This window comes from Kryptolebias marmoratus, linkage group LG10, assembly GCF_001649575.2.
Source record: "Kryptolebias marmoratus isolate JLee-2015 linkage group LG10, ASM164957v2, whole genome shotgun sequence".
In the NCBI taxonomy this organism is placed as follows: Eukaryota; Metazoa; Chordata; class Actinopteri; order Cyprinodontiformes; family Rivulidae; genus Kryptolebias; species Kryptolebias marmoratus.
In genome coordinates this window covers 11,566,728-11,591,354 of record NC_051439.1, presented here as the reverse complement: position 1 = coordinate 11,591,354, position 24,627 = coordinate 11,566,728, and the positions used below count along the sequence as shown (strand labels likewise).

At 41.8% G+C, this 24,627-nt stretch overlaps 3 protein-coding genes across 16 annotated transcripts in view; 1 reads left to right on the top strand and 2 right to left on the bottom strand.

The window, feature by feature from the left end:
* Positions 1-12,141, bottom strand: part of LOC108233805 (doublecortin domain-containing protein 2) — a 192,196-nt gene extending 180,055 nt beyond the window's left edge. For 4 of the 7 annotated variants that reach the window (XM_037977627.1, XM_037977628.1, XM_037977625.1 and 1 more), the window contains exons 1-9: positions 11,423-12,130; positions 10,998-11,046; positions 10,427-10,503; positions 10,184-10,315; positions 9,772-9,924; positions 9,586-9,637; positions 6,016-6,139; positions 2,128-2,228; positions 1,506-1,622 (exon numbers count right to left, since the gene is read on the bottom strand). In XM_037977627.1, the coding sequence (XP_037833555.1) occupies positions 1,506-1,622; positions 2,128-2,228; positions 6,016-6,139; positions 9,586-9,637; positions 9,772-9,924; positions 10,184-10,315; positions 10,427-10,503; positions 10,998-11,046; positions 11,423-11,709 (1,092 nt within the window). In that variant the 5' untranslated portion in view covers positions 11,710-12,130. Of the gene's footprint in view, positions 1-1,505; positions 1,623-2,127; positions 2,229-6,015; positions 6,140-9,585; positions 9,638-9,771; positions 9,925-10,183; positions 10,316-10,426; positions 10,504-10,997; positions 11,047-11,422 lie in introns of all 7 variants that reach the window. The other 3 variants (XM_025006586.2, XM_017412500.3, XM_025006578.2) reach the window with 2 other exon arrangements.
* Positions 12,142-13,245: 1,104 nt separating this feature from the next.
* On the bottom strand, positions 13,246-15,469 carry colec11 (collectin sub-family member 11). 3 transcript variants are annotated; one of them, XM_017413104.3, is made up of 7 exons: positions 15,315-15,469; positions 14,884-15,044; positions 14,707-14,778; positions 14,221-14,292; positions 14,052-14,105; positions 13,874-13,969; positions 13,246-13,709 (listed from the first exon to the last, which is right to left on the bottom strand). In XM_017413104.3, the coding sequence occupies exons 2-7, from the start codon at positions 15,017-15,019 to the stop codon at positions 13,300-13,302; spliced, it is 840 nt and encodes a 279-aa protein (XP_017268593.1). In that variant the 5' UTR covers positions 15,020-15,044; positions 15,315-15,469; the 3' UTR covers positions 13,246-13,299. The 3 variants fall into 3 exon arrangements, with proteins under 3 accessions (XP_017268593.1, XP_017268584.1, XP_017268601.1); XM_017413095.3 differs by having other exon boundaries at positions 15,338-15,469; XM_017413112.3 differs by having other exon boundaries at positions 13,246-13,691; positions 15,338-15,466.
* A 1,431-nt stretch (positions 15,470-16,900) lies between these two features.
* The window catches only part of myo6b (myosin VIb), a 27,208-nt gene continuing 19,481 nt past the window's right edge, over positions 16,901-24,627 (top strand). For 3 of the 6 annotated variants that reach the window (XR_005233665.1, XM_025006248.1, XM_025006247.1), the window contains exons 1-8: positions 20,058-20,174; positions 22,070-22,139; positions 22,241-22,314; positions 22,627-22,756; positions 23,012-23,117; positions 23,635-23,690; positions 23,794-23,891; positions 23,979-24,143. Coding sequence is in view for 5 of the 6 variants with exons in the window: in XM_025006248.1 (XP_024862016.1) it covers positions 20,058-20,174; positions 22,070-22,139; positions 22,241-22,314; positions 22,627-22,756; positions 23,012-23,117; positions 23,635-23,690; positions 23,794-23,891; positions 23,979-24,143 (816 nt within the window). In the remaining variant the exon portion in view is untranslated. Of the gene's footprint in view, positions 17,054-17,572; positions 17,779-20,050; positions 20,175-22,069; positions 22,140-22,240; positions 22,315-22,626; positions 22,757-23,011; positions 23,118-23,634; positions 23,691-23,793; positions 23,892-23,978; positions 24,144-24,627 lie in introns of those variants that run through there. The other 3 variants (XM_037977917.1, XM_017418876.3, XM_037977916.1) reach the window with 2 other exon arrangements.

Genomic DNA, 24,627 nt, shown 5'->3' with positions numbered 1-24,627 from the left:
GGCATATACGAGCACCGGGGTGGGAGGAAATCTGTCAGAACTCAGCTGAAAGTATGACTCATAGCAGCGCAGTTATCGCTCATTATTATTCACAGCCCTCTAAATGATGAGGTTGCTGACGACGGGACGGCAACAGCCTGTTTGGCCTCAAAGGGAAAAAGAGGAGAGTGCACATGAAAGATAATTAGACTTTGAGATGGGTTAAGTCGCACCTTCAGAACTATTATTTCAGTTCTGACAGAAACTTTTCTGTTTAATTATTGATAAAACATGAAAGAAAAGTTTAAAAAAAAGGGTCAACTTTTAGGTTGAGAGCGTTCTTATTAAAAGTGCTGACATGATTCAGGTCATTTTGGTGGAGACTAATTCCTCACATAAAAGATGTTTTGAACAAGACGACCATTTTCTCCTGTAAGTCGGTCTCTGTTCACAGACTGATAAAAGAGATCATTTTTCTAAAAAGTAGCTGAGTCGGTACAGGGATTATTATTATTATTATTTCCTATTATCTGATGGCCATTCCCTGCAATCTATAGTCAATTTGAATCAGCAACACTCATGTATGACTAAAAGCAATAAGTAATGAATTAGGCTATTGATGAGGTCTTTAGCCAGGGTCATAACTGCCCCCAGAAGTCAATAATTATCCCAATAAGAATATCTTTATTGCAAAAGTGCATACAGCAGCAAAATCATCACCACACCAAAACATTCCCCCTGCGGCGTAATTGCCACTGCTTGAAATTATAGTTTTCATTAAAAAGAAATGTTCAAGGTTATTGATTGCTTAAATAAGACTCAATATCTTCTCATTTCAAAGCTGAACGAAATTGCTCGGAATAGTAATATCACCCAACTATTGTGTGCATTCATCACGGTTACACAGCCCCGTACCGCTGTCCCTCGAGGATTATTAGAGTAAAATAAGTGTATTTAAATGAGTGTAATTTCTGGGAACCGGAGATCCATGCAAAAACATCTGTACACTCACCTCAGTTGTACTTCATCTCTTTGACCGTGCACAATACCCGGAGAAGAGAACAAATATCCAACACTGGTCTAGACTTTTACCATGATCACTTTATGTTGCGAAATGCATACCGCATATCGTCCCCGTGGCTGCAGTTAAATTTTCAACATGCATAAAACCTAAAATCTATCTGCCGTTTAAATATTTTTTTACTTATATTTCAATTTTACATTTTTTCTGACTTCCCTTGCCCGGAAGAGTAGACGTGCTGGTGAAAGGATAGCACACAATACACACAGAAACCCACTGAGACAAAATAAACAGGTTACACACATATTAGATAAAAATATGGTTGCAGGAACAGGTCTATGTGACCCCCATACAATTATGAAAATGATGATTACCATAATTGCTGGTTAGACCATTTTTATGTGACCTAATTCCAAAGCAAATGAGAAAATTGGACATAATAATGAACTGAAAATGAACTGAATGCGAGACAGAGCTGCATAAAACTTCTAATAAGAGTACTTACAGCCTTCCTGGAAACTGCAGTTAAAGACTGCTGGGGAGACGTGGCCTCCATGTCATCCTGAAAGACCTCGTCCCAATCTACATCTTCTTGCTCTTCTTCCACGATCGAGGCCTCAACCTGCATGAAGGCAAAAAACACAAAATCCTCTTTGGCATTCACGGTACTGACTGCAGTATTGATTTTATGGTATTTATATTTATGTAGCGTGTTCTACTGAGCATTTACGAGACTTATTGTGAACATAAAATCAAATTATACTGTACTAGAAGTACATTTTCAATGCTGTTTGAAGTTGCAGACAGAAAACTGAAGCCTAATGAAAAAAATGTGGTGAGAAAAAAAAAGCAGCAGAAACATCTTTCGTTTAACCTTTACAATATAAAGAAAAAAAAAACATCTCGTTCTGATAATAAATTTATATGGCAAACCAAGATAGGACTAAAAAAAGCACTTATACAGTCAGTAAAATACTTTCAAGGTAAATAAAATCAGCATGTGGAGAATTTTTCTTCGGGTACTTGTGGGCAAACATTACTTTTCGACTTCCTGTTTGATAAACAAGTCAAACTTTTCAAAACCTGCATGCTAAAGAGCTCATCAGGTGAATCGGGTTACTTTTTACCTGATCTATTGGCAGGTCCACTTTCAGCTGGCGGTCTTCCTGAACCTCCGCCGCCCCTGCAGTCTCACTCCTTTTGTTTTGTGCGTTGAACACGCTGCTTGCTGGGAAAAGTGATTAATCACAATTACTCCATCCGCTGGCAGCCACCCTCTCATTCTTCTGCACTCCCCGTTACTCTCACTCGCCGTTGCCCCTCCATCCCTCACTGCCCTCTTGTCCTCTCTTTTTTTCCCCCTCTCCTGCTCAAACTCACGAGAGATCAATACTTGCTGTCGAGCCATTTATTTATTTAGAGTGGTCCCAGAGAAGAAAGGGCCACAGACAGCTGTCCTACCACAAATATGGACAACCGGTGTGAATCTTCCACCCTGACTTAAACCTAGCCACAGACAAGGTGTTTCTAATATATCTGAGGTATAGCACATTCACTAATATTACACTGGTTTTCTCTTTTAATCAAATTCCTTTCTGTCTCTGACTGCTAAACCTGATGGAGAGCAATGTGAATAATGAAACACACTATTGAGCTTGAATCTAACACTGTTGCCTAAAGTGTTTTATATAAATTATAAATAACCATGTAGGTTAGATTAATCAGTGTTAAGGCTAACTGCAGACACATGAAACACAAGAAGGACTGAGGAAAAATGGAATGAATAATGTGTCCGGTTTGTATGTTCACCTCAAAGCTTGTTTACTTTAACAGCGTTTTTTAGCTGAACATGTTATTTAGATTTATTTCTAGACAAATTTAAAAAAAGACAAAAACAAAGAAAAAACATGCCTGAGCCTTACCAAATGATGCTCATGAATACTATTGTCTATTTTTAAGGTTCTAAGGGGTGAATTAGAAATAAAGTACACACTGAATTTACCCTCATGCTTCAGAAGTTTGGTTGTAAAGTTTGGAGGGGAGAATGTACAAAAAAAGAACATAAAAAAAGGATAATGGTGGACCGTTATTACCATTATATTGTGCCAGAGATAATGGATCATTATCTTGTTTTCAGCTGGTGGTTAAAGAACTGACATCATTTTGAAAACCTGATTTATACCTTAACACTTAAAAACAGAAATATTATATGTAACAGGGTCAAATTTAAGTTGTGGTAGGTTTCAACAATAACAATTAGCCCGATTTGCAGTCATAGTTAAAATAACTGGCAGTGAATTGGAAGTTCAGCATGTTTTTAGGTTTGCAGAAGTCCTTTTTGGAATAGCAAATTTTAGATTGCACCATATTTTAGATTTCATTCTGCCATCAGGTAGAGGCCCCTGTTCACGAGTTTTCCAACTCACACCTTTGGGAGAGTTTTTATTGCACATCCCAGAGGAGGTTGAGGACATACAATCAAAATTCAGGGCCTCTATGACAAATGTGACTTCCAGGAGCTGTGGCCAAAAGGTTATTGATGCCCGTCGCCTTAACCTGGCCACCATGTCCACCTCTGAGGAGGCAGAGTCTGAGGACTTGAGGAAAGATGGTAGGGGCCACCGAGGTAGTTAAAAATCTCCTTAGCTTTAAAGAGCTAGCCAGTCGCTGCTTAACCAAAGTGAGAGCACTTTACACATCCTCGGCACAAAGTCGTACTCGTTCCCATTGAAGTTTGGACTCTGCCAGGGCTGTCCCCTGTCTCGGATCCTGTTTGTGGTGTTCATGGACAAGATATCAAGATGTAGCCATGGAGAGGAGGCTGTCTAGTTTGGGAACATCAGGGTCTCATCTCTGCTTTTAGCAGATGATGTGGTTCTGTTGGCATCTTCAGGCCATGACCTTCAGAGTGAGCTGGGGTGCTTTGCAGCCAAGTGTGAAGCAGATGGGATTACGGTGAGGTCCTCTATGAGAGAGGCCATAGTTCTCAATGTGAAAAAAGGGTGGAATGCTCCCTCTAAGTTGGGCGGAGGAGTTAAAGTATACAGAAGTTTTGTTTGTAAGTGATGGTAGGATGGTGCAGGAGATAAATCTACAAATAAGGACCTTGTCTGCAATAATGAGGACATTACTTCATTTCATTGTGATGAAGAAAATTTGGAGTGGAAAGACAAAGCCTTGAATTTACTGGTCAGTAGACGTTCCAACTCTCATCTAAGGTCATGTGGTATGGATCAAGCCCAAAAGAACAAGATCCCAGATAGAAACAGCTGAAACGAGCTTCCTCCATAGGACAGCCGGATAAGGCTGGAGCTCCTCACCTTAGAGATAAGGTGAGGAGCTCCATCATCCAGGGGAACTCAGAGTACAGTCACTGCTGCTCCACATCAAAAGGAGTCAGATGAGGCAGTACTGGCATCTGATTAGGATGCCTCCTGGGCGACTTCCTCTGAAATCCTCTGAGCACAACCCACTGGGAAAGACCCTGTGGCAGTCCTAGAACTTGGTGACCTGGGAACGCCTTAGGATGTCCTAGGAAGAGCTGGAGAGTGTTGCTGGGGAGAGGGATGTCTAAGTTTCCCCTCCTGGACCTGTTGCCTCTGTGACCCGACCGCAGATAAGCAGCTGGGAGGAAGGGCGGGAGTGAGGGGTGTATGTGCTGTTATGTACTATATGTTTCCGGTTGTTGTTGCACTGGCCTTATCCTCAAACTTTGTTTTCTGACCCGGGTAACATATTGTATGCCAAGTACCTCACTAATCCTCTAAATTCATTATTGTTTTGATATGTTTACTGTCTAAAGTACACAGCAGGACAGAGCCCTCTCTGTACTCACAAACTAAAACAGAATTCTCAGAAACTTGTACTTTGTTTTCTTTTGAACCATTATCTAAGAATGTAGCTTATCTATTAAAATTTTACACACCGATTACTCTTGGAAGGATGTGGAGTCAATTTCTAAAGAAAATAAATGGAATCTGTTTTTCCACAATTGATAAAAGGTTTAAAAATAGAAACTGATCAATCTTTTCAGGAGTAGCTGTCCCAGCAAGTTCTATTTAGGATGATAAGTAAAGTCTGCATAACTAAACATCAATAAACTGAAGCAGTGATGCATAAAAAGAATGGGTCAACATTTCTCAGCAATATGAGACTGATAGGTTCATATGCCAAACAAATAATTAAAAAAATCTACTAAAATCTGTAAAAGTGGTTCTACAAAAGATTTAATCACAATGTGGACTTCATGCTTTTATTTTGCCGCTTTATTTTGTGACCGTTTTTACTTGAATAAATACCTTCTAAAGTTTATCATGTGCTGACATTGATCTAAAATTACATCTTCCAAACATTAAAATGAGTCGCAGTATGTAAACCCTAAAAATTGCAAGAACAAGTACTTACTTTTTTCCATCATTGTACACAGCTGAAACAACATTTGCGTAACCAGAATCAGAGAGAAAAGTGTTTACTTTATATTAATGAAATACTTCATCAGATTATCTTTTGAGAAAATGAAAGAATTATTTCAAACTTTGTAGCTAACAAGCCTTTCTGCATTCAAATTCAACCAAATGGCCTGATTGAGTTCATCTATGATTTAAGCCCCTTGATAGCATTTGAAGTCTCGTTCTGTTTAATATTCACAGAAAAAAAAAAAAAAAAGTGACGTTACTTTCAAAGAGCACTGAGCTATGTTCTGCATGGACTCAACAGAACAGGATGAGAATCAAACGAAAGCCGCTTCACCTGCCAAATGTTAAGATTTTCTGTATTCCCAACACACACTAGACTGGCATCTCTTTAGATACGCACAAAAAGGAACGTGTAGTGATGCACATGCGCTCAGACACGTGTGCCGAAATGAAATTCTAGATATAAATTTGTAATCAAAAGGCCAATTATCATACAGTTCAAAAAAAAAAAAAATCTGTGGAAGGAACAAACCGAGGACAGGGCAGACCTGGAGAAGCAGAAAAGTGAGGGATACACTGCTAGTGAAATGCTCTGCTTACCCCCCGCCGTGAAGAGTGCTGCGATTTTGGACACCTGCCTCTGCTGTTCAAGTCTCTCTGTCTTGGTTATGTGTTCTTTCTTCTGGCCCCTGGCTGTGTGCTCAAGGTCCTCTTCAAAGCATACCTGAGCACCCAACATGGAGAAACAAAAAGTAGCAGAAAACAAGCACTCTGGTTATTAGTTTTCTTGGGTTTATTTTTTTGTTGATTTTGACTTTTTGCTTGTTTTTTTAAAGAAAGAAACAAAAAAGACTGAACATATTGAGGAAACTTATTTAACCTCTAATTTAAATGCTTTTTATAAATTTTCCATTGACCTCAATTTTTCATGAGCTGATATGTTTTGTAGTTCCCCCATGACTTCTGCTGCATTGAATCCATCTGGTTCCAAGACATTGCATGCACAACCTATCAATCACCGGGGAGCGTGGCAAACTAATCATTTATTGATGAAATGGGGCAGCCATGAATTTCTAACTGCATTTGTCTTATTTATCAAGCCAGATCAAACAATGAAAATCCAAACAAGCTTAAAGGGAAAGGAAGGGAGTTGCAGGGAATAAGTTATTTTTCAGCTGTAGACAGAAGAAGGTTATTGATGGAGGGGCGAAGGGGGAAAAAAAAAAAGGTTTAGGAGTCAGCTCCGCAGTGGGGGAGCAAAGGAGTGAAAAAGGAATCAAACTAAAAGAAGGAGAGAGCAGTGGGGAGAGTTCAGAATGATGTTCAAACAGCAGGGTACACATCTGAATTAATGCTTCCACAAAAGGCAATTTTCTCCTCGCAGGCTCCTCATCCCCTCTGTAGGTAGCAAGGTGAGGTATGTCTCCCTTACAGAGAATGGGAAACACAGACAGAGAGAGTGAGCAAACTCTGTTTCTTTTCAGCATCAGCGCTCTTTACTGCAGGGTCCCTGGGCAGGCTCGGGGGATAGTGTAGTGATCTCAGGCTTCCACCAGAATACACTCCTGGCAGTGGTGTTTGCAAGCTCACTAACATGGCATCTGGGGAATAGCAGAGTTGTTTCTTCACTTGTTTGCTTTCTTTAATGCAAAGGCAATGTCTGTTGTTATTCTTCTGAATTTCTGCAGCCGTTAGTGGGCTGAGGAAGAAAAAAAAAACAAAACAATGCAACAAAAGAGAGATTGAAGTTTATTTGGTGTTATATATTCTGCGAAGGGGAGTTGAAACAGAGTTCATGTGCTAGCGCTGTAGTGTCCGCAGCCACGGCAGCAGATCAAAGACAGGAGTCGCAGTGGCACTGTCGCAGCGGTAAGCTGTTCGGTTTTGTAACCTCAGCTCATCTGTGACTGATGTGCAATATGTCATGATAAAGTTCGAAATCAAAATGCATCTGGCCAATCAAATATTGAACAGCTTGTTTTGCTTGTTGACAGGCTGGTGGTGAGATGTAAACAGATCAAATTTAAATCAACAACATTAAATCAAGACAGTCTCACTCGGGGAGAGCGGCGAGGAGGGCGCAGAGGCTGGGGGGAGGGGGGAGCCCCGCAGAGCTGGGAAAGCATAAGTAGATGCACAACTGGAAAAGCAGCAGTGGAAAAGCTGAGGTCATCTAGCCTTTTCCTTCTGCATTACATATCTACAGCGCCGTGTCCTGTAGGAGCAGAACACTGTATCAAGAGGCCCCAGACAGAGAAAGAAAGCGCCATAGTTAGAGCAGAAAGTAATCTGTGGCCCTCTCAAGTAGCAGAGAACAGGAGTCAACAAGAGGACAGCGTGATATGATAGCCAGGGGATAATAGGGGTCCCGAACAATTGGGACTGACCAGCCTCCAGCACATAGTGGCTGTGGTATCAGCAGGAGCCACTCCCAGGGCTGGTCTACAGTTAGTAGACATACTGGCAGCAGAGTGGAGGTGAAGTTTTCCTCAGGGCATTGCTGCTTCCCCTAACCAGTGAGATCATAGACGAAGAGCTGAGAAATGGGAAGCGGCATCAAATCATTGCTAATGACTGAAAGTGCAGTTCTTTAAACTTCAGTCAGTCTTGTTCGGTTCATTTTCACAAGATGGTCTGTGTGAAAGCACAAATTACTTCAAATATTATTTCCCCCCCCATTTATATTTCTCCATCTTACTGCTAATCTTCTCTTTCTGCTTCGTCTACCTAAAAGTTTCAACTTAATGATGTCTGCAGTCACCAAAGTCAGCATATATGTTTGCCTCCGAGGGAAACATGGTGTGCTGGTGAGTTTCAGTATTACAATCTCAGGACCAGATGTCCCATTCATCAGTGCAGAGACGGTCCACTGCTGGTGCAGACAGGACGGATGCCGTTCCCATACAGCGAGGGCTGCGTGAGCAAGGTTACATTTTACGCGGCCTCGGTGGGCATGTTTAAAGGAGGTCTTTACAGGCGTTTCAAGCCAGAATGCTGTTGTTTTGTGAGGTCAAACTGAAATTAACGGCGGACGTGACCCTATAAACGCATGTGCAATCACTAAGCCACACAGCCGACAGATCGAGAAAGAGGGGGTCATTTTCGTCCCGTGCATTTCTGTCTTGTGGACGAGTCTTATTAACTGATCGGCTCATGTTTACAGATTCACGAGGGATCAGGCACAGGCAAGAGAAGTCAAATACAGAGGCATCATATCCTGTGAGAGAGTACTACAATGAGGTGGTGGAGGGAAAACACAGCCATAGGCCTGTCTCTGTCTCCACCTTATGGTACTAAGTGAAATGACAAAAGATATGGATCTAGAGCTCTTACTTTATGAATGAGTTGAACTTAGCCTAATGAAAATATTATTCTAATTGATTTTTTTTTTGCTTGATCAAATGTTGTGGTGAAGAGCTCTTAGAAAGGCACCTGTATTTCAGCTCATTCTGATGTGCTGCTAATAACCGTTCATATTTCTGAATATAGAGCTTGTCAACAGAAGGTACAGCTTGTGATAAGGTAAAGGGTATTTTTCTCCATCTAGTAAAATTGGCACCTGCAACAGCGCTGCCATCCTTCATGGTTAGAAAAATCAGATGTCAGACACATCTCTCACAAGGGGGCTTTATCTTCCTGAACCTGCTGACAGAGCATGTTCTCATCTTCTCCAACTGATTTGGTGTTCATCTCAGGCCCACAGCAGCGCAATCCTCATATGGATTCAAAGCATTTCACTGTCTACTTAATCACAATACAGATAGTCCTGGTTCTGGTTTGAATGAGATTTTTTTTTTTTTTTTTCCAGTAAGTGAAGTACCCCTGACACATCCAGTATGATCCGTTCGCGAGGCTCGCTGCACTTGATCAAGTGGACCGGCCTGCCTCTGTGGGGATCACCCATCAAAGTGGAAAGCATTGGTAACTCAATGCCTCGTGCAGACAGTGATTGATGACGGCGCTGTCTCATAACGAATTGCGCCCCCACAACAAGTCGCACACAAGTGGGAAATGTTAATTGAAATGCCGCGCGCGCAAACGGCTGTGATCCCACCAAAGTGAACGATAAAACCAGAGGGAATGTGGGGGGCGGGGGAATATAACAATTCCACATTTCATGAGAAAAAGAATAACCTGATGGGAAGCTAAACCCAATTCAGAAATACTTACCGCGTCTTCCTCAAGTTTTGTCCTTTCATTATCAGGCAAGATGTCTTGGTCGCTGGAGAAAACACAGACATATATATCAACTTTTTTTTTTTTCCTTTTTCACAGTAATTTTAAAACCCAGTGTTTTTTTATATACAGTATATAATGAAAAAAAAATTATCTGACATAAGACAGCACGTCTCCTACCTTTCAGTCGTGTTTTCTTTGACTAAATCCCTGCAGGGGACTGACCGGTCGTATGGAAGAGGTTTGAACTTTTCGGCACCAACTGCAACATAATGCTGGTTGTTCTCCAGTTCAGCGGAGCCACAAACAGGCTGTCCGTCCAGTTTACACAGCCTGGGAAGTAAAAACGGTAATATACACCTATTACTCCGAATAACCTCAAAATGTACATTTGCATGTGTTAAATTTAAACAACTTCCCAGGAGTGTTTTCAGCACTTATAGATAGATTCTACTGGAAATAATACAACCTGTCATGGCTGCAATAGTCATTAAATAGACATAGCCTTTCATTTTCATTCCCAGCAAAATTATCCTTAAAATAAATTGGCTCTAAAGGCTACATTATTCTGAATACTGGTGGTAGAGGTTACCTGAAAACAGCCCCAGTGCGAAGACCCACTTTCTCCGTCACCATGGCTAAAACATTTTCCCAGCTCTTCAGAGTGTGCTTTGGGATCCGGACTCGAACCGGAGCGACCAGCAACTTTCCATTCGTGAAGACACTATGAAATGATTCACGGGAACAGTTAAAAGCAGCGGAGGTGAGCACGCCACAACAGGGAACGTCATTCGTTTTTGTCGGAAATGGCATTCAGTTTCAGACCAGCACTGACTTTATTGTGCAAGTTCCATCAATGATTTTCCTCCAGCGAGCTGAAGCGACTATTCTGCTGTGAGCAACAGGTTGGATCTAAAAAAGAATAAATAATCTAAATTAAATAAAGGCATTTTTAGTGCTGTTATTTATCATCTCGTTGACTTATGTGAAGCCAACTTGGGTCTAGAACACAGTTAAGACAGAAAACCCTAAACTGAATGCAAATGTAGAAATACTTTTTGTAAATAGCAAATTAATTTAATTGATAACATACAACACAGCCTAAATAGAAAACACTGGGATCAGTTTAATATCAAACATTGAAAATATACAAGCTTTGAAAAGAAAAAAAAAACTAAACATACATAAAATTTCTGGAAAATGTGTAAATATCTAAAAAAAAAGGAAATATACAAGGATTATTCCTTTGTAAATTGATTAGATCCTGACTGCATATCAGCAGCTCCTTTAGCAATAATTTAACGCTTCAGCATCAGATTTTGTTCTGTATAGTTTAAGATAATTGGATAGCACATAAAAGAGAAACTTTATTTTTTTCAAATCACATGTCCAGAACCTGTTCTTACCTGTTCTTCTCTCTTATTCTGTGGCTTTAAGGTGGTTATTCCATAATAGCTAGAAGAGATTAAAAAGAAACTGTGACAGTGAGATCACTAAAGCTGCGATAATAGGCTGCTTTACTTTACTATAATCTGCTATCTATAATAGTTGCTAAATAAATAGACTTTAGTCTTGATGTTTATCTGTAAACAGACAACTATAACTCATAAAAAATGTGGCAAATAAATGACACCAATTCAATAAATGCACAAGAAAAATAAACTAATTCTGTAAGCACACCTGGACTTAATTGGTATCTTAATTAGCACAGCTAGCCTAGCCTAGCTTATCTGGGAGCTCAGCTTAAGCCTAAATTGCAAACCCAAAAAGTAAATAATAAAATAAAAATAAAGAGATTTAAGTTTCCACCAACATGCAGCTTTTTACTCACTCCAGCGTTTTGAACGGCTCGTTTCCGGCTGCGACGTAGGCACTCCCGTGTTTCAGCTCGTCCAAGTGCCGGACCCTGCGGCCCTGCGTGGGTGTGTACAGCCTCCGCACGGCGCCGAATGGAGCCTCGATCCTTTTGGTCAGCGTGGCCAGGAAGGTGTCGAAGGTCGACACCTGCCGCGGATTCACGACGACCTTCCTGCCCGGCCAGAAGGCGTCTCCGTTCCTGTAGATGGTCACCGTCTTGGTCGGAGGCAGGTCCGTCCGGCTCCCCGGTGTCCCCGGCATGTTCGGAGCTAGCTTAACACGAACGGAGCCCACGGGTCGAGCTGAACGTATTTGCGTGGAACTGGGTCAGCTTTGGCGAGCCACCCGAGACGAAACCGGAGATAACATCTGACATGTAACACCAATTCATCCACTTCAGAGGCGTAACACCAATAAACTAATTATCTGACGCCCTTGCGGTTGCTTTACTCGTTTGTGTTGCTAACGTCAAATTTCCTAGTTCCTAGACTGCGCTTGCGTTTCCATGGCAACACGTGTAAACAGTTAGCCAGGAGGTACAGTTAGCTAACCGATTGTTTTTATTCAGAAGTCGACGTAACTTTTTTTTCTTTAAAATATCCCCTTATTTTTTTTATTTATCTCCTATTTGCTTTCTTTTTTTTTGCTTGCTTATTCTGAGGTAAACCAGAGCTGTCAAAAGTCTTTTATAGCCGCAAAGGTAACCAGAGATTGCACCCACAATGGCAGCTAATTGGTTTATGGCAGACAACTCCTGGTCAATTAAATGCATAATTCATCTCAGCATTAATTATTCATTCCTTCAGGGACCGGTGTTGTGCGTTATTTGTGGGAATGCATCATGCATATTCAAATTCCTTGTCCTAGTGAGTCACAATATAGAATATAATCCCAACTGGGATTACTGTCCCAAAAACAATAGCTGCCAGGTCTGTGGGACTTCCTCTGAAAACCAAACAACTGGAAGATGTAGACTTAAAAAAAAAAACTCAAGGGAGGGTTTTGTCGTTCAAAAATGCACAACTTGTAAATTTGAGAGCTAACCCAATTCAAGATGGCTGCCACAGCCATCTGACCTTAGAAAATGCAAAAAAAAAATGCCTATAATTCAGACAACTTTACAGATATTGTGCTAAAATTTGGCGTGGTAGTAGCTGAGAGTCGATCACAACACAAACTCTGAGACTTGTGATATTGCATGAGATTTGGCCAAAGACATTTGGAGCAGTCACTGACTTTGTTCATGGGATTTTATTATGAATAGAAATTGTTCTGCACTGGTCACAAACTGTCTTTTTCTGCCAAGTTTGGCACGTCTGCTGCAGTAAATAAAAACAACCAGCTCAGCAGTAGAAAATAATGTAGTTTTTCATATATTTTTTTACAGTATCCATCAGTGTTTATTGTACAGCAGTCGCCACATATCTTATTATATGCATATAAATGTAGAAGGCATTCTATTTGTTTGATTAAAAGCACTCAGCTGGAACCAAAATCTGTTTTTTAATTGGATATTTTTCCACACAATCTACAGCCCTCTGCTTCTTTGGCTTGTTTGTCGATGGCACTTTTTACGGAATAGTTTGCATACCATAAAAACTCAATAACACTGCCTGGCATGCTGTTGAAAACCTTGATGAATCGCAGAGTGTGAGACTAAAGGATGCACTTAGAATAAGAAAAGCCCAACAACTGCCAGGATCTTGCAAGCTCAGAAAATAAATAGCTTGTTAGAACAGGGGGGGGGCGGAAAAAAAACATCTTTGTGCAGCTCAAGCTAAACATTTCCCTCAATCCTTTTTTTTTTTTTTTTTTTTTTTTTTGGTCATTTCTTCTCAAGTTTCTCTGAATTCAGATGGCGTCTTTGTCAAATTCACAGATGAAATACATGGTGGGATGGCACGCTACGTCGGTCCACTCCCCAGAGGCCACCATCTCAGCACAGTCCTCGTCATTGTAGGCGTTGTTGGGCTCTCCTTTTCTCCATTTGCTGAAGGTGGTCATGGGGGAGCGATCCACGTAGGTGAATTCGCCCTCCCGGTCCAGGTCGTGAACGCCGATGTAGACTCTGCTCAGGCCCGCGTCGGTGATGTAGCCCGCGATGGCTGCGTTGGCGCCGTCTTCCTTCGGCATGGCCAAGTGCCCTCCCCTCGACTGGCAGTAGAGCTCGGCGTCGGCGTAGCGCTTCTCCTCCTTCACCAGCAGATAGACCTTACCGTCTGTCTCTTTTATGCCAGCAGCAGCTGCAGGGGAGGGCAGTGCTGAAAAATGAGCACTTGATTTTCTATAAATCTTTTATTGACTTGCCCACCACTTCCAGCTCTAAAAGTATAAACCGCGACAACAGCCACGGAGGAGCGCAACGATGATTACTTTTATCCACACTCACAATCAGTAGGTTTTATAAATATTGCCTAGATAATACCATTTTTGATGAACTTCAGTTCTGAGGACAGTTGAGCCACGAGAATGTCCATTTCTCCGATCATCTTTCGTATCGGCGTGCACTCGCATGGAACACCTGAAAAGGGACGGGACTGTTAACTTGTCACTGAACACGTAATGTGGTTAACAAACTGAGTAAAAAATCATTTCATTCCCACCTGGGTCTCCACTGGGACCAGTTGGACCTGGCTCACCCATGTCCCCCTTGATTCCTAAGACAAAAATTAAAAAAAAAAAAAAAAGATGTAATTATTCACCGACTGTGTACGGCGTTTTAAATTTAATAACCCATCCCTGACAGAGTGCGCCTTTGGATAATTGTATCACCTTTCATTCCACTCGGGCCAACTTTTCCATGACGTCCCATAATGCCTTTCTGTCCTTTAAGCCCAGGTTGCCCTAGAAACAGCACATTTTAACGCTCTTCAACTACAAAGCAACATGTCTGAAAAAGCATTCTGTTTCTCTTGAACAGCGATTTATTTCCACTGAGGTTCTGTTAATTAAAAGGAGAAAGCTCTCCCTCCTCATTAAGGTCTTCAGTAAACACTCGGACTCCACAAATCATCTCTCCTCCAACCTCAGACCCGAATGTAAACACTGAACATCTCTGGCCTGGCCTGTTAGTGACATAACGGCGCACTATCAGCCAAAGAAATGTGATCTTTGCCCCAGTTTCTGCTGCGCCCACTGAGCGTAAGAAAATGTGTGCGTCTGCTCCACGCTTTAAGGTTTTTCTCCTCCAGAACGCTAGGTTTATTTGTTAAAAACAGACACTTTAAGGGATTTTTGTTTTGCTGTGCAAAAGTATACCAATCCCTCCCGGAGGACCAACTCTTCCCGGTCGGCCAGGTGCTCCTTTTTGTCCTTTATCCCCTGGTTCTCCTTTAGCAGAGAGAAAAAGGATGAAAACAGCAATACTTCAAATTTCCCTCATTTTGTTTAATTCCCATCAAATATGTTTAAAGTGTGACTTGCATGACAACATGCCTTTGAGTCCAGGGACAAGAATCTGAACCGTGCACGAGTCTTCTGCCACTTGTTGCCCCAGTGAGCTCTGTAGCGGTAATAAACTCATCATTACGGACAGCAGCATCGTAGGGAGCACCAGCTTTCTTCTTGTCATTCTTCCACGCAGGCGGGAAAGTGGACTTTAAAGGCGAAACGGAGCACAATGAAGGGAAACAAAGAAGTGTTAGGGATTTCCAAAAGAAAAGATCCCAAACTAAAAAGTAATATTTTGATTGAGTCTTTTTTTTTTTAGACAAATGAAAGTATTCCAATCCCAATTTTCTGAACATGCTTGATTTAAACACACAGGAGCAACAACCAGATATACTTTCCTACATATCATGGGCACAAACTCTAAGTTTTATCTTGTTTTTACCAACTTGTAAACACTAGCAATCATGACAGCTTACCTTTTAAAATCAACGTTGCCTACCTGCAGAAGTGTCTTCCCAGGCAGAAGAAGAGTTCCTCCAACTTAGCAGGAGCTTTGAACGCTGGCCGTCCAACAGGCACATTTCATGTTCCTCCCCTGTTTCTTCCTGCAGAATGTGTGTGTGTGAGTGTGTGTGTGTGGTAGGACATTTATAAACATTTCACAGATAAAGTCCGAAGCAGTCCGGGCCACGCAGATAATTGGCTGGGAAAGTAACTGAGTGATTGATGTGGCAGCGAGGCCTGAGCCAACCTCTGCGCTGCCAGATGATCAAAATGAAATGGATGCCTTTAACATAACCCTACAGATTTGCATTTATTGATGGCGACAAGGTAAGACATTTTGCTCGTTGTGTTAAATGACAAGCGCCTCTACTTTACCCAGGGACTGAAATCATTATTAAATCATTTTATTCTTTGAAAAATTAGTAACGTGTAAGGGTTTGAATGATGGCTGGCAACTCGTTTCACTGTAGATGTGTGTGGCTATCATTCTTTGTCATTTATTTAGTGTAAAAAAATAAACAATACACGACATTTGTCCTTTTTTTTTTGCCTTGGAGCTGAATTACACCAGCAATGAGGTTGTGTTTGAGTTTAAAAAAAAAAAGACATGTTTCTCACCTAAATGGCCACATGGGGGAGCCATTGTCCATGCAAGCAGAAATAAGGCATCTTAACCCAAAGTATTTCTCTTAATTTTTTTTTTCCTTTTACACAGATTAACCATGACAAAGATAACGGTTAAGGATTTTCTTAATTAGAGTGTGTGCTCTTCTATCCACACTGAAACATCAGAGCCTGTTTCTCCAGTCTAACTTGCGTCTGCAGTGTTGAGGACGATTTGCAGACACCAACCTGGACTTTTAAAATCTTACAGCAAAAAATAAATAAATTGCCGAGTTACTGTTTACATGCTGCCCATCTTGTGCCAGTAATCAGATATGGTCCAGCACAAAAGCATCAGATGACCTAATTAGATTTACAAACCCTGTGGCAGCCAGTGTTTCAGCTGGGGATTGGATGTCTCCTTCAAAAACACCCCCAAAAGTTTTAGATTACCACCCTCTCAAATATTTATGACTCTCAAGGCAGCATGTGCAGTCTCTTCATCGCAGCCACTGGACTGGTCAAGTGTTTATTTTTAATTTAGCTCCAATTTTATAAAGATGGAAAAACACGCAAATATAAATATCAAGCTGCAGATTAAAGTGGCGCAATGTTAATTGATTTTAAGTTGGTTCAAGGACAAAATTTAAAAAAAAGATAATTGAATTTTAGTTGTGTCTGTGTTTGGTTATTTCCATATAATTCACAGCATTCATAAAACATGGGTTTATTTATGTATCTTAGACCATAAGTCACTATGTTTGATTCAGGACAAATAAAAATAAAAATCTCCAATTATAAATATTTTATAGAACTTATCCAAAGTCTATTTTCCCCGCTCTGGTGCCGTAAAGTTGACCCGACGCTGGAAGTTCCGAGCGACACCGCAACGCACCACCTGGGGGTGGGGTGACGTCACGGGCGCTCAGCAGGGGTGCGCGAGCGCAGGTCTGTGCCGCCGCTCATCCGTCCTGCGCCGCCGCGGGAGGGGAGGGAACACCGACGAACACGGGCCAGTTTCCGGGACTTCCGAGCCGTATGAGGGACACGGGAGTCCCAGCTGTCCCGCTGCGCGTCCACCCGACTGTCTGAAGGACAATTCTCGCAGGTGAGTCGAGTTCTGTCAAACTTTTGCACTTCTTTTTTTTTTTTAAACAGCCATGATGACAGAAACAACCGGCATTACTTTTATATTAACAATAATATATGATGAAGTTATTTTAATTTCCTGAAAGCATGGTAACTATTTATAATTGTCCCAGCACTAAACTAGTGTTATTGCTTGTTAGCATCAAAGACAACTTTAAATAAAACTGTATTTAAGTGTCTTGACGCAGTTATACCTCTCTTTTCTCTTTTACCCTGCACACAGTGTTGTGCTGCTATGATTTGTCCCCAGCAATTAGACTGTGCCCAACTTTATGGTTCGTCTTATTTTACTATATGATACACATTGCATTCTTTGTGTATATTTTCTAGTTTTCTGATACTGTTTTTTAGGATACACCCTGAAAAGTGGCAGCTCTGTGAACATCTTCCTTGTTTTTTTGATTTTTTTTTTTTTTTTTTGCCCAGTGCTCCTTTGGCCTGGTATTAGGACAGGAAACAAGTGGCAGGAAACAAGAGGCGTGTTTTGAGTGTCCTGCTTCAACTCCTAGCCAGTGTCCCCTGCATGTATTTGTTATTTCTTGCTCTCCTCTGATTAGCATTGCCCTAACACTCATCGATCTCCGGTAGCGCCTCTCCTCTCTGGATTAGGGTTAAATACTAAGAGGATTTCACGCTGCATGAGTCAAAGTTTCTCATGAGGGACGGGTTTCAGTTTGATCAGAGGTGAGCCGCCTTCCCTTTGTCGTGCAGCCCTTTTGGACGGACGTTGTTATCCCATTCGGAGCGTTGCCTTGAGAGCAAAGCGGCCTCAGATCCCCAGTTGGGGCTGTAGGTTATGTGAATGAAAAACAGCTCTGCGGAGCGTTAACATGTCATCCAGGGCTGTTTGCTCAATATTTCCACCATAGCGAGAGTTGTGTCATGTTAGTAGACACCGGGCTGAGCTTATTTCCTGCCTGGACAGCCTCGAATTAAACTCGCAGCAAAGCTGTGAACTTTCGTGTTGCTTCAGCCAGCTGACAGAAACACTTCCCAAAGCAGCCTTGATGTAACACTTCAAGGCTGACGATGGAAAAACTGTTTATTCTGCTGCCTTTTCTTTTTCCCTCATCCTTTTTGATCATGGTATCAGTTAAAGGGAGTAAATGAAACAGAGACAAAGGAAGATATTACAGCTGCAATTCTATCCATGAGAATAATCTCTGCAGCGCATGTTTTTAAGACTCCAATCATAGTTTCTGGTTTTGCGTTGACCCTGAATGATCAGACGGCCTTCTTTCAAGGCTCAACAAGTAATTTTTTACCAGCTTTCTCAGTGCAGTTTCTTTGGCTCCTACATTAAAGATAAAAAGATGAATGTCAATATTCAGTCTTGGCCCTTCCACAACACGTCCTTTCTAGATGGCAGTGTTTGAAAATGTATTAAATTTATCTGATTAAAAAGCGTGTTAAATCGGTAACAATTAAAACATAGCAGAAACGGCTTCATCTGAATGCTAAACAGCGACTTGAGGTCGCCTCCGTGGATTTTGAAGTCCTCGCGCTGTTTGGACACCCCCCCTGCACAAACTTCCTGAACACTACCAAAATAAGACAAGACAATAATAAATAAAAAAAAATAAGAATAAAATACAAAGAGAGGTCCGTCTCTGCAGGAGAACGCCTCACAGCACACGTTTAGCGAGGTCGGGTGGTTGATGTTTGGGTTGTGTAGGGTTGCTTCAATAGTTTATTCATGGATCTTTTGTGACGAGAGCTACTGGAACAGTGCCGAGTTCAAATCAAATTTCCATAGGAAATGATGAAGCGTGTTGTATTGACACCCTGGTTTTTAAAAGAAAAATCGGGATTAAATCGATTTAGCTTAACCTCCTGAGTACCAGGGAAAAAAAATATTGTCTAGTCACAATTTTTTTTAATTCCCCAATCTTTGTAAGGTAATTATACCCACCCCTTCACTTTTGGTATCATTGATAAGCCCTAAATGTCCTCTGTAGATGGCAAAAGGAGTTAAGTCAGTAGCATGCAGTTAGTAGGAGAGATTCAGGTTAACAAATGTCCTCCACACAGGACAAATTTGAGCTACTGGTCGTCAAATCTATTGTATCGGATGAAGAAACGTGGATCAGCGGCGTCCATCAGCTTTTGTTTTTCTGAGGGTTATTAAAGCCACAGAAACGCTCCGCGTGTCTTTGGATTAAATCAGATCAACAATCATCTCAGTTGATCAGCTCAGCTGCTGCCAGGCTGTCAACGCATTAAGCTTCGGTGAGGATCTCTGAAGATCTCAACTTCTGTCGCTGTTTCTGTCACTAGTTTAGTTTCTCACCAGCAGCGCATGCTTTGCTCATCTATCTCTCTTTTTTGTTTAGAAAAAAAAAAACATACTTTGGCTTATTTGCGCATTCATCATTATGTATGAAGTCCTATAGAAATGCATTGAACTGTCGGCATTTCTGGATTTTGCATACTTTAAATGACATATCCTCATGTTTGGTGCTTTAGCTTGGCCCTTATGGCTCGTAGTCAGGACCGTTTAGGTTTAACTGGACGATTTTTCTTGGCGATTAGGGGTTATATCGCCCCCCCGTCGAGGGATTGCAGGAACCCCCGCAGCAGAAATCTCCAGCGACACTCCGTTGGGAAATCCTCTCTTTAGAAGATCAGTGTGGGGAATAACAGGTTAATGGAAAACAAAGCAGACAGCAGCAGCTGGTCCAGTCCCACTCAAACAATACACCAGGTTCATCTCGCTTCTTTCAAGGTTGTAGTTTCTTCGGTGTAGTTTTCTTCTCGAATAAAAGGTAATATCGTGCACAGAGTCGGTCTGATTTAAGATGGCTGACCTTACAAAGCAGCTTTGACTCCGTTTTTGGAACTGTTGTATAAAAAGAAATCCAAATGTGTGTATCCAGGTTTGCATGTTACTGAATAAGTGTGTTTATTTTTTGTTGCACGCTGCCCGTCTTTCACTTTCTGTCCCTTTCTTTGGAAGGTGAGCCATGGAGGACGGGAAGCCAGTGTGGGCGCCCCACCCCGCTGACGGGTTCCAGCTGGGCATGATCATCGACATAGGAGCCGACGCGCTCACCATAGAACCACTGAACCAGAAGGGCAAGGTGGGTCATGGCACACAAGCCGCCACTCTCAGCTTACAAGCTGTTTGCAGACCGGACATTCAGATTTTTTTTTTTTTAAATAGTCCTCAAAAAGGCTCATCGCTCTGCACCCCAAACGAGTACGTTCACTCATGAAACGGGGGTCTGGGAACAGTTCCCGTTTGGTCCCAGGCTGACCCAGGTGTGATTCCGGGTTCTAAGGGCGTCAGCGCGACTGTGTGTGAAACGTGAGAAACGCCAGAGGCCGCATGTACAAAAACATAAATAAGTAAAGAGCGGCAGCAGGTGTGCTGATAGCGTTGCCTGGAGTGGGAGCAGCTCATTAGGAGGTGAAGGCCACCTGTTCCACCTGAGCCGTCACGTGTCCGCAGCAGGCAGACATGCGCAGTCGCTGCTGCTTCGGCTTCTGTTTCAGTGTCATTTCATCGGAAACGTTCACTAAAGCATCACTGGATCCACAATTATATATATATATATTTCCTGTAGGAGAAAAAAAATACATTGGTAATCATGAGTTCTTCCCCTTCAAGTCATTAGCTTTGTCTAGTGTTTGGTAAGGATCATAAATTTACATTGCTTTTAAAAATAATTTTTAGGCACATTTTTGCTATATTTAAATTTCAAGACATTTGTCTTTCAATGTGATGCACCCTGCAACAGCTGATGATCGAGGGTGGAAAACGTGCTGCAGAAATGACTTTAACGTTCATTTGGCATCACTCTGAGAAACTACCTGCTGTATATGATGATGTAGATTTATGCTATAAACGCTGGGATGTTGTCTGCAGCAGTGACAAAACAAGCAGAAAGCAACAAAAGTAAACCTCCAGGCTTCGTAACTCTCAGTTAAACCTTTAATGTAGACTTCTCACCTGCAGCTCCTCTTGAAAATCTGATGTTTCCAGTCCTTGTGCTTGTGTGAATTAACCATAGATATTTAAAATAATGTCTTGTAACAAGCTCTGTGAGATAAATGGAAGTAAAACTTTCAGTGATCATTATCACCTCAACTGTTGAGCAGATTTATGAAAGCCCGCTGAAGTCCGAGGCTCATTAGTGCGTCGGCTCTAAGCTCGACCCTCAGCCCGCGGTCGCCTCCTTTTTTTCAGCCGCTTTTATCGGTCGGGCACTTTTCCACATGGTTGTTACCGTGGCTCAACACGTCCGTGTTTGTGCCAAGACCCTGCAACAGGCACACAAAGCTCCCCCTGTTTATGAGCTCCGGCTGTCCGTGGTAATAAGTCATGCATCGCTGCGCAGCGGATCACGTTCGCGCTGACAACCAGTCGTATTATCGTGCAGCAGGAAGTGTGTTGTGACCATTAAATATAATAGAGAAAAAAACAAATACACCGTAGCAATAACGGCCCTTGATTCTCTTGATTTAGGCGGCACGATTAGTGAAAGCGAGGTTTATCTTGAATAAAAACGTGACATGCTTTGGTCCTGAAATGACCGCGGAGCTCCGCCATCGCCGTCGTCCGACTCAGTCAGGTGTTCAGATCCTGTTGCTCCCCCACCAAATTATTCATCGCCCTGCCATGTCTCGCCTTGTTTCTCTCACAGCCGACTTGTTCCATTGAGTTTATTTCCATTAACTCAGACTTTTTATACAAAAGAGTGAGAGCAACAGTAAGTAACTCAGCGTGCCGACATGCCGCACCCCAACCGGAACCTTTAAGCGCGATAAATGTTTCATGTTTGTGCATCTCTGCGCAGCTGTTTTTGATGGTTCGCAAATTCACACATTCTGTTTTATAAGCTGCCCCAATACCTGCAGGTGAATAATGAATAACTTGCACATGTACGTTAGCACAGATTAAAGGAGGTAATCGGTTTTGCAGCACATCTGATGTGTGTAGACGTTACAGTAAGCGAGATCATTCATGTTGCAGACTTTACTCGCTCCACTGAACCAAGTCTTCCCGGCTGAGGATGACGTCAACAAACATGTAGACGACAACTGTGAGTTTTCTCCTGGAACAATTTCATTTAAAATAAAAAAAGAGATTGATTTGTTGTGTTAGATTTTGATTTCATTGTGTGTTTTCTCTTCTTGTCTCCAGGCTCTCTTATGTACTTAAACGAGGCCACTCTCCTCAACAACGTGAAAGTGCGCTACAACAAGGACCTCATATACGTGAGTTTATTTGTTTATTTTTTTTGTTTCTGTTTAAAATGAACCACTTTAGTGCAAATATACCCAGTGTTATACGAGTTTGCACCCTGGAAGAAAAGATCCAGCTGGCAAAGAGGGAAGAGCCAGACTCCCAAACCTAATCTTTGCCTCAATCACTCCATTTAGGAAATTAGAAGCAGCTGGTAGATAAAAAATGCAAGACCTGCAAACAAGTTGTTTTGTTGTTTTGTTTTTTTTTTTTTTCATTGTTCGAAAATCTAAATAATTCAGCTGCTGTGCCCCTGACCCTGCCTGTCTTCACTTCTCCTGCAGACCTATGTGGCTAATATCCTGATAGCTGTCAATCCGTACTACGACATACCTAAACTGTACGGCCCCGACGCCATCAAGTCGTACCGTGGAAAGTCCCTGGGCACTCTGCCCCCTCACGTCTACGCTATAGGTGAGAGCTGACTTTCTGGGCTGAGGTTAGGAAGATAAAGCAATTCCTGAGGTGCCATTTTTACTGAAATGTTGTTTGAGCAGACCTTCTACACTAATTTTCATCCTCATTCTTCGTTTTTCCCCACCTTTATTCCTTCGAAGGGAGGCTGATAAGTGCAATTATGCCTTAATGGATTTTTTTTGAGCATCCCTTTTGTTTTCTATATAAGTAATGCTTTGGTTTTTTTCTTGTCTGCTTGTTTGTCTGTTTTAGCGGACAAAGCCTACAGGGACATGAAGGTTTTAAAGATTAGTCAGTCCATCATCGTCTCGGGTGAATCTGGAGCTGGAAAGACTGAAAACACCAAGTTTGTTCTCAGGTATAACTCTGCGTAAATGTTTTTTTTTTTCCTTTTAACTTATATCTCTGTTCTTCCTGATTTACAGGACTTAACTAATGCAGAAAACCTTTTAATGTGTAGGTCATCTTGCTTTATTTTGCTAACGCGTTCAATGTTTTACTCGTTCCGACACTTTTAAATAAATTTGTTTAAAGCACACTTATACTCAAGTTAAGCCTGCAGACAAAACCTAGCCACTCATTTACATACATAAAATACACAAGAAATGCATCTATTCAGTAAAAGGAAAGTCTATTCAGTAGGCGGCCTGTAAAGTAACACAGCTAGCTTTGTAGGTGGCTAATAAAGTTCAACATCCCACCACGATACTAGTCTGACAAGTTTAGAAGTCAAATTAGTGGCAAAAATATTATTTGTCTTTATAGCAGGCACTTCTTTATTGCTCCTGCTGCTGAATATCAAGTAAGTGGAGCTGCTTTGCAAGTGAAAACAGCCGTGACTCCGTCTTGTTAAAATTCTCACCCTCGCCCTGTAGATATCTGACGACAACGTACGGAAGTGGTCAAGATATCGACGAGAGAATCGTAGAAGGTAAAACACTCCCGAACGTGTGACTTAACTCTGCGTGCATGTGAGACGGCCCTGATTATGAGCGCGCCTTTTTTTTTTTTTTTCCTCCCCTGCTGTATCTCAGCAAACCCCCTCCTCGAGGCCTTCGGAAACGCGAAAACCGTCCGTAACAATAACAGCAGTCGATTTGGGAAGTTCGTAGAAATCCACTTCAATGACAAAGTAAGCGCTGATGGCTTATTTTGTTCGAGTTTGTTTTGCAAGCACAAGTTTTTCACTCAGGATTAAATTCCTTCTGTGTGCCACCAGAACGCTGTCGTGGGAGGATTCGTCTCCCACTATTTGCTGGAGAAGTCAAGGATTTGCATGCAAAGTAATGACGAGAGGAACTACCACATCTTCTACAGGCTGTGTGCCGGCGCATCCGAGGACCTGAAGAAGAAATTACACCTGGACTCTCCAGATAGCTTTCGGGTCAGTGGGTAAAAACAGAGAAGTGGGTGTTTAGTGGTATAATTTCTCAGGAAAAAGACACATTTTATAGTGACAGGAACAAAATCTTAGATGAGATACTTTTATAGCAACAGACATTACAGCCCTGTACTTTGCAGGTACGTACCCGGTAAGTACAGGGTCCAGGCTGTATTATGAAGGTACTTGTTATCCTGTATTTACAAGGTACATACCTGGTACTTAACTAGTATGTAGCTGGTACCTACAGGGTATGTAGCTGGTATGTACTGGGTACATACTTGGTACCTACAGAGAACAGGATGTATTATAAAGTGACTTGTTTCACTTTGTTTATTTTCTATGTATCTGGTGCTTACTTGGTATATATGTACCCTGTAAGTACCAGATATGTACCCTGTAAGTACCAGGTATGTGCCCTGTAAGTACTAGGTATGTACCCTGTAAGTACCAGGTATGTACCCTGTAAGTACCAGGTATGTACCCT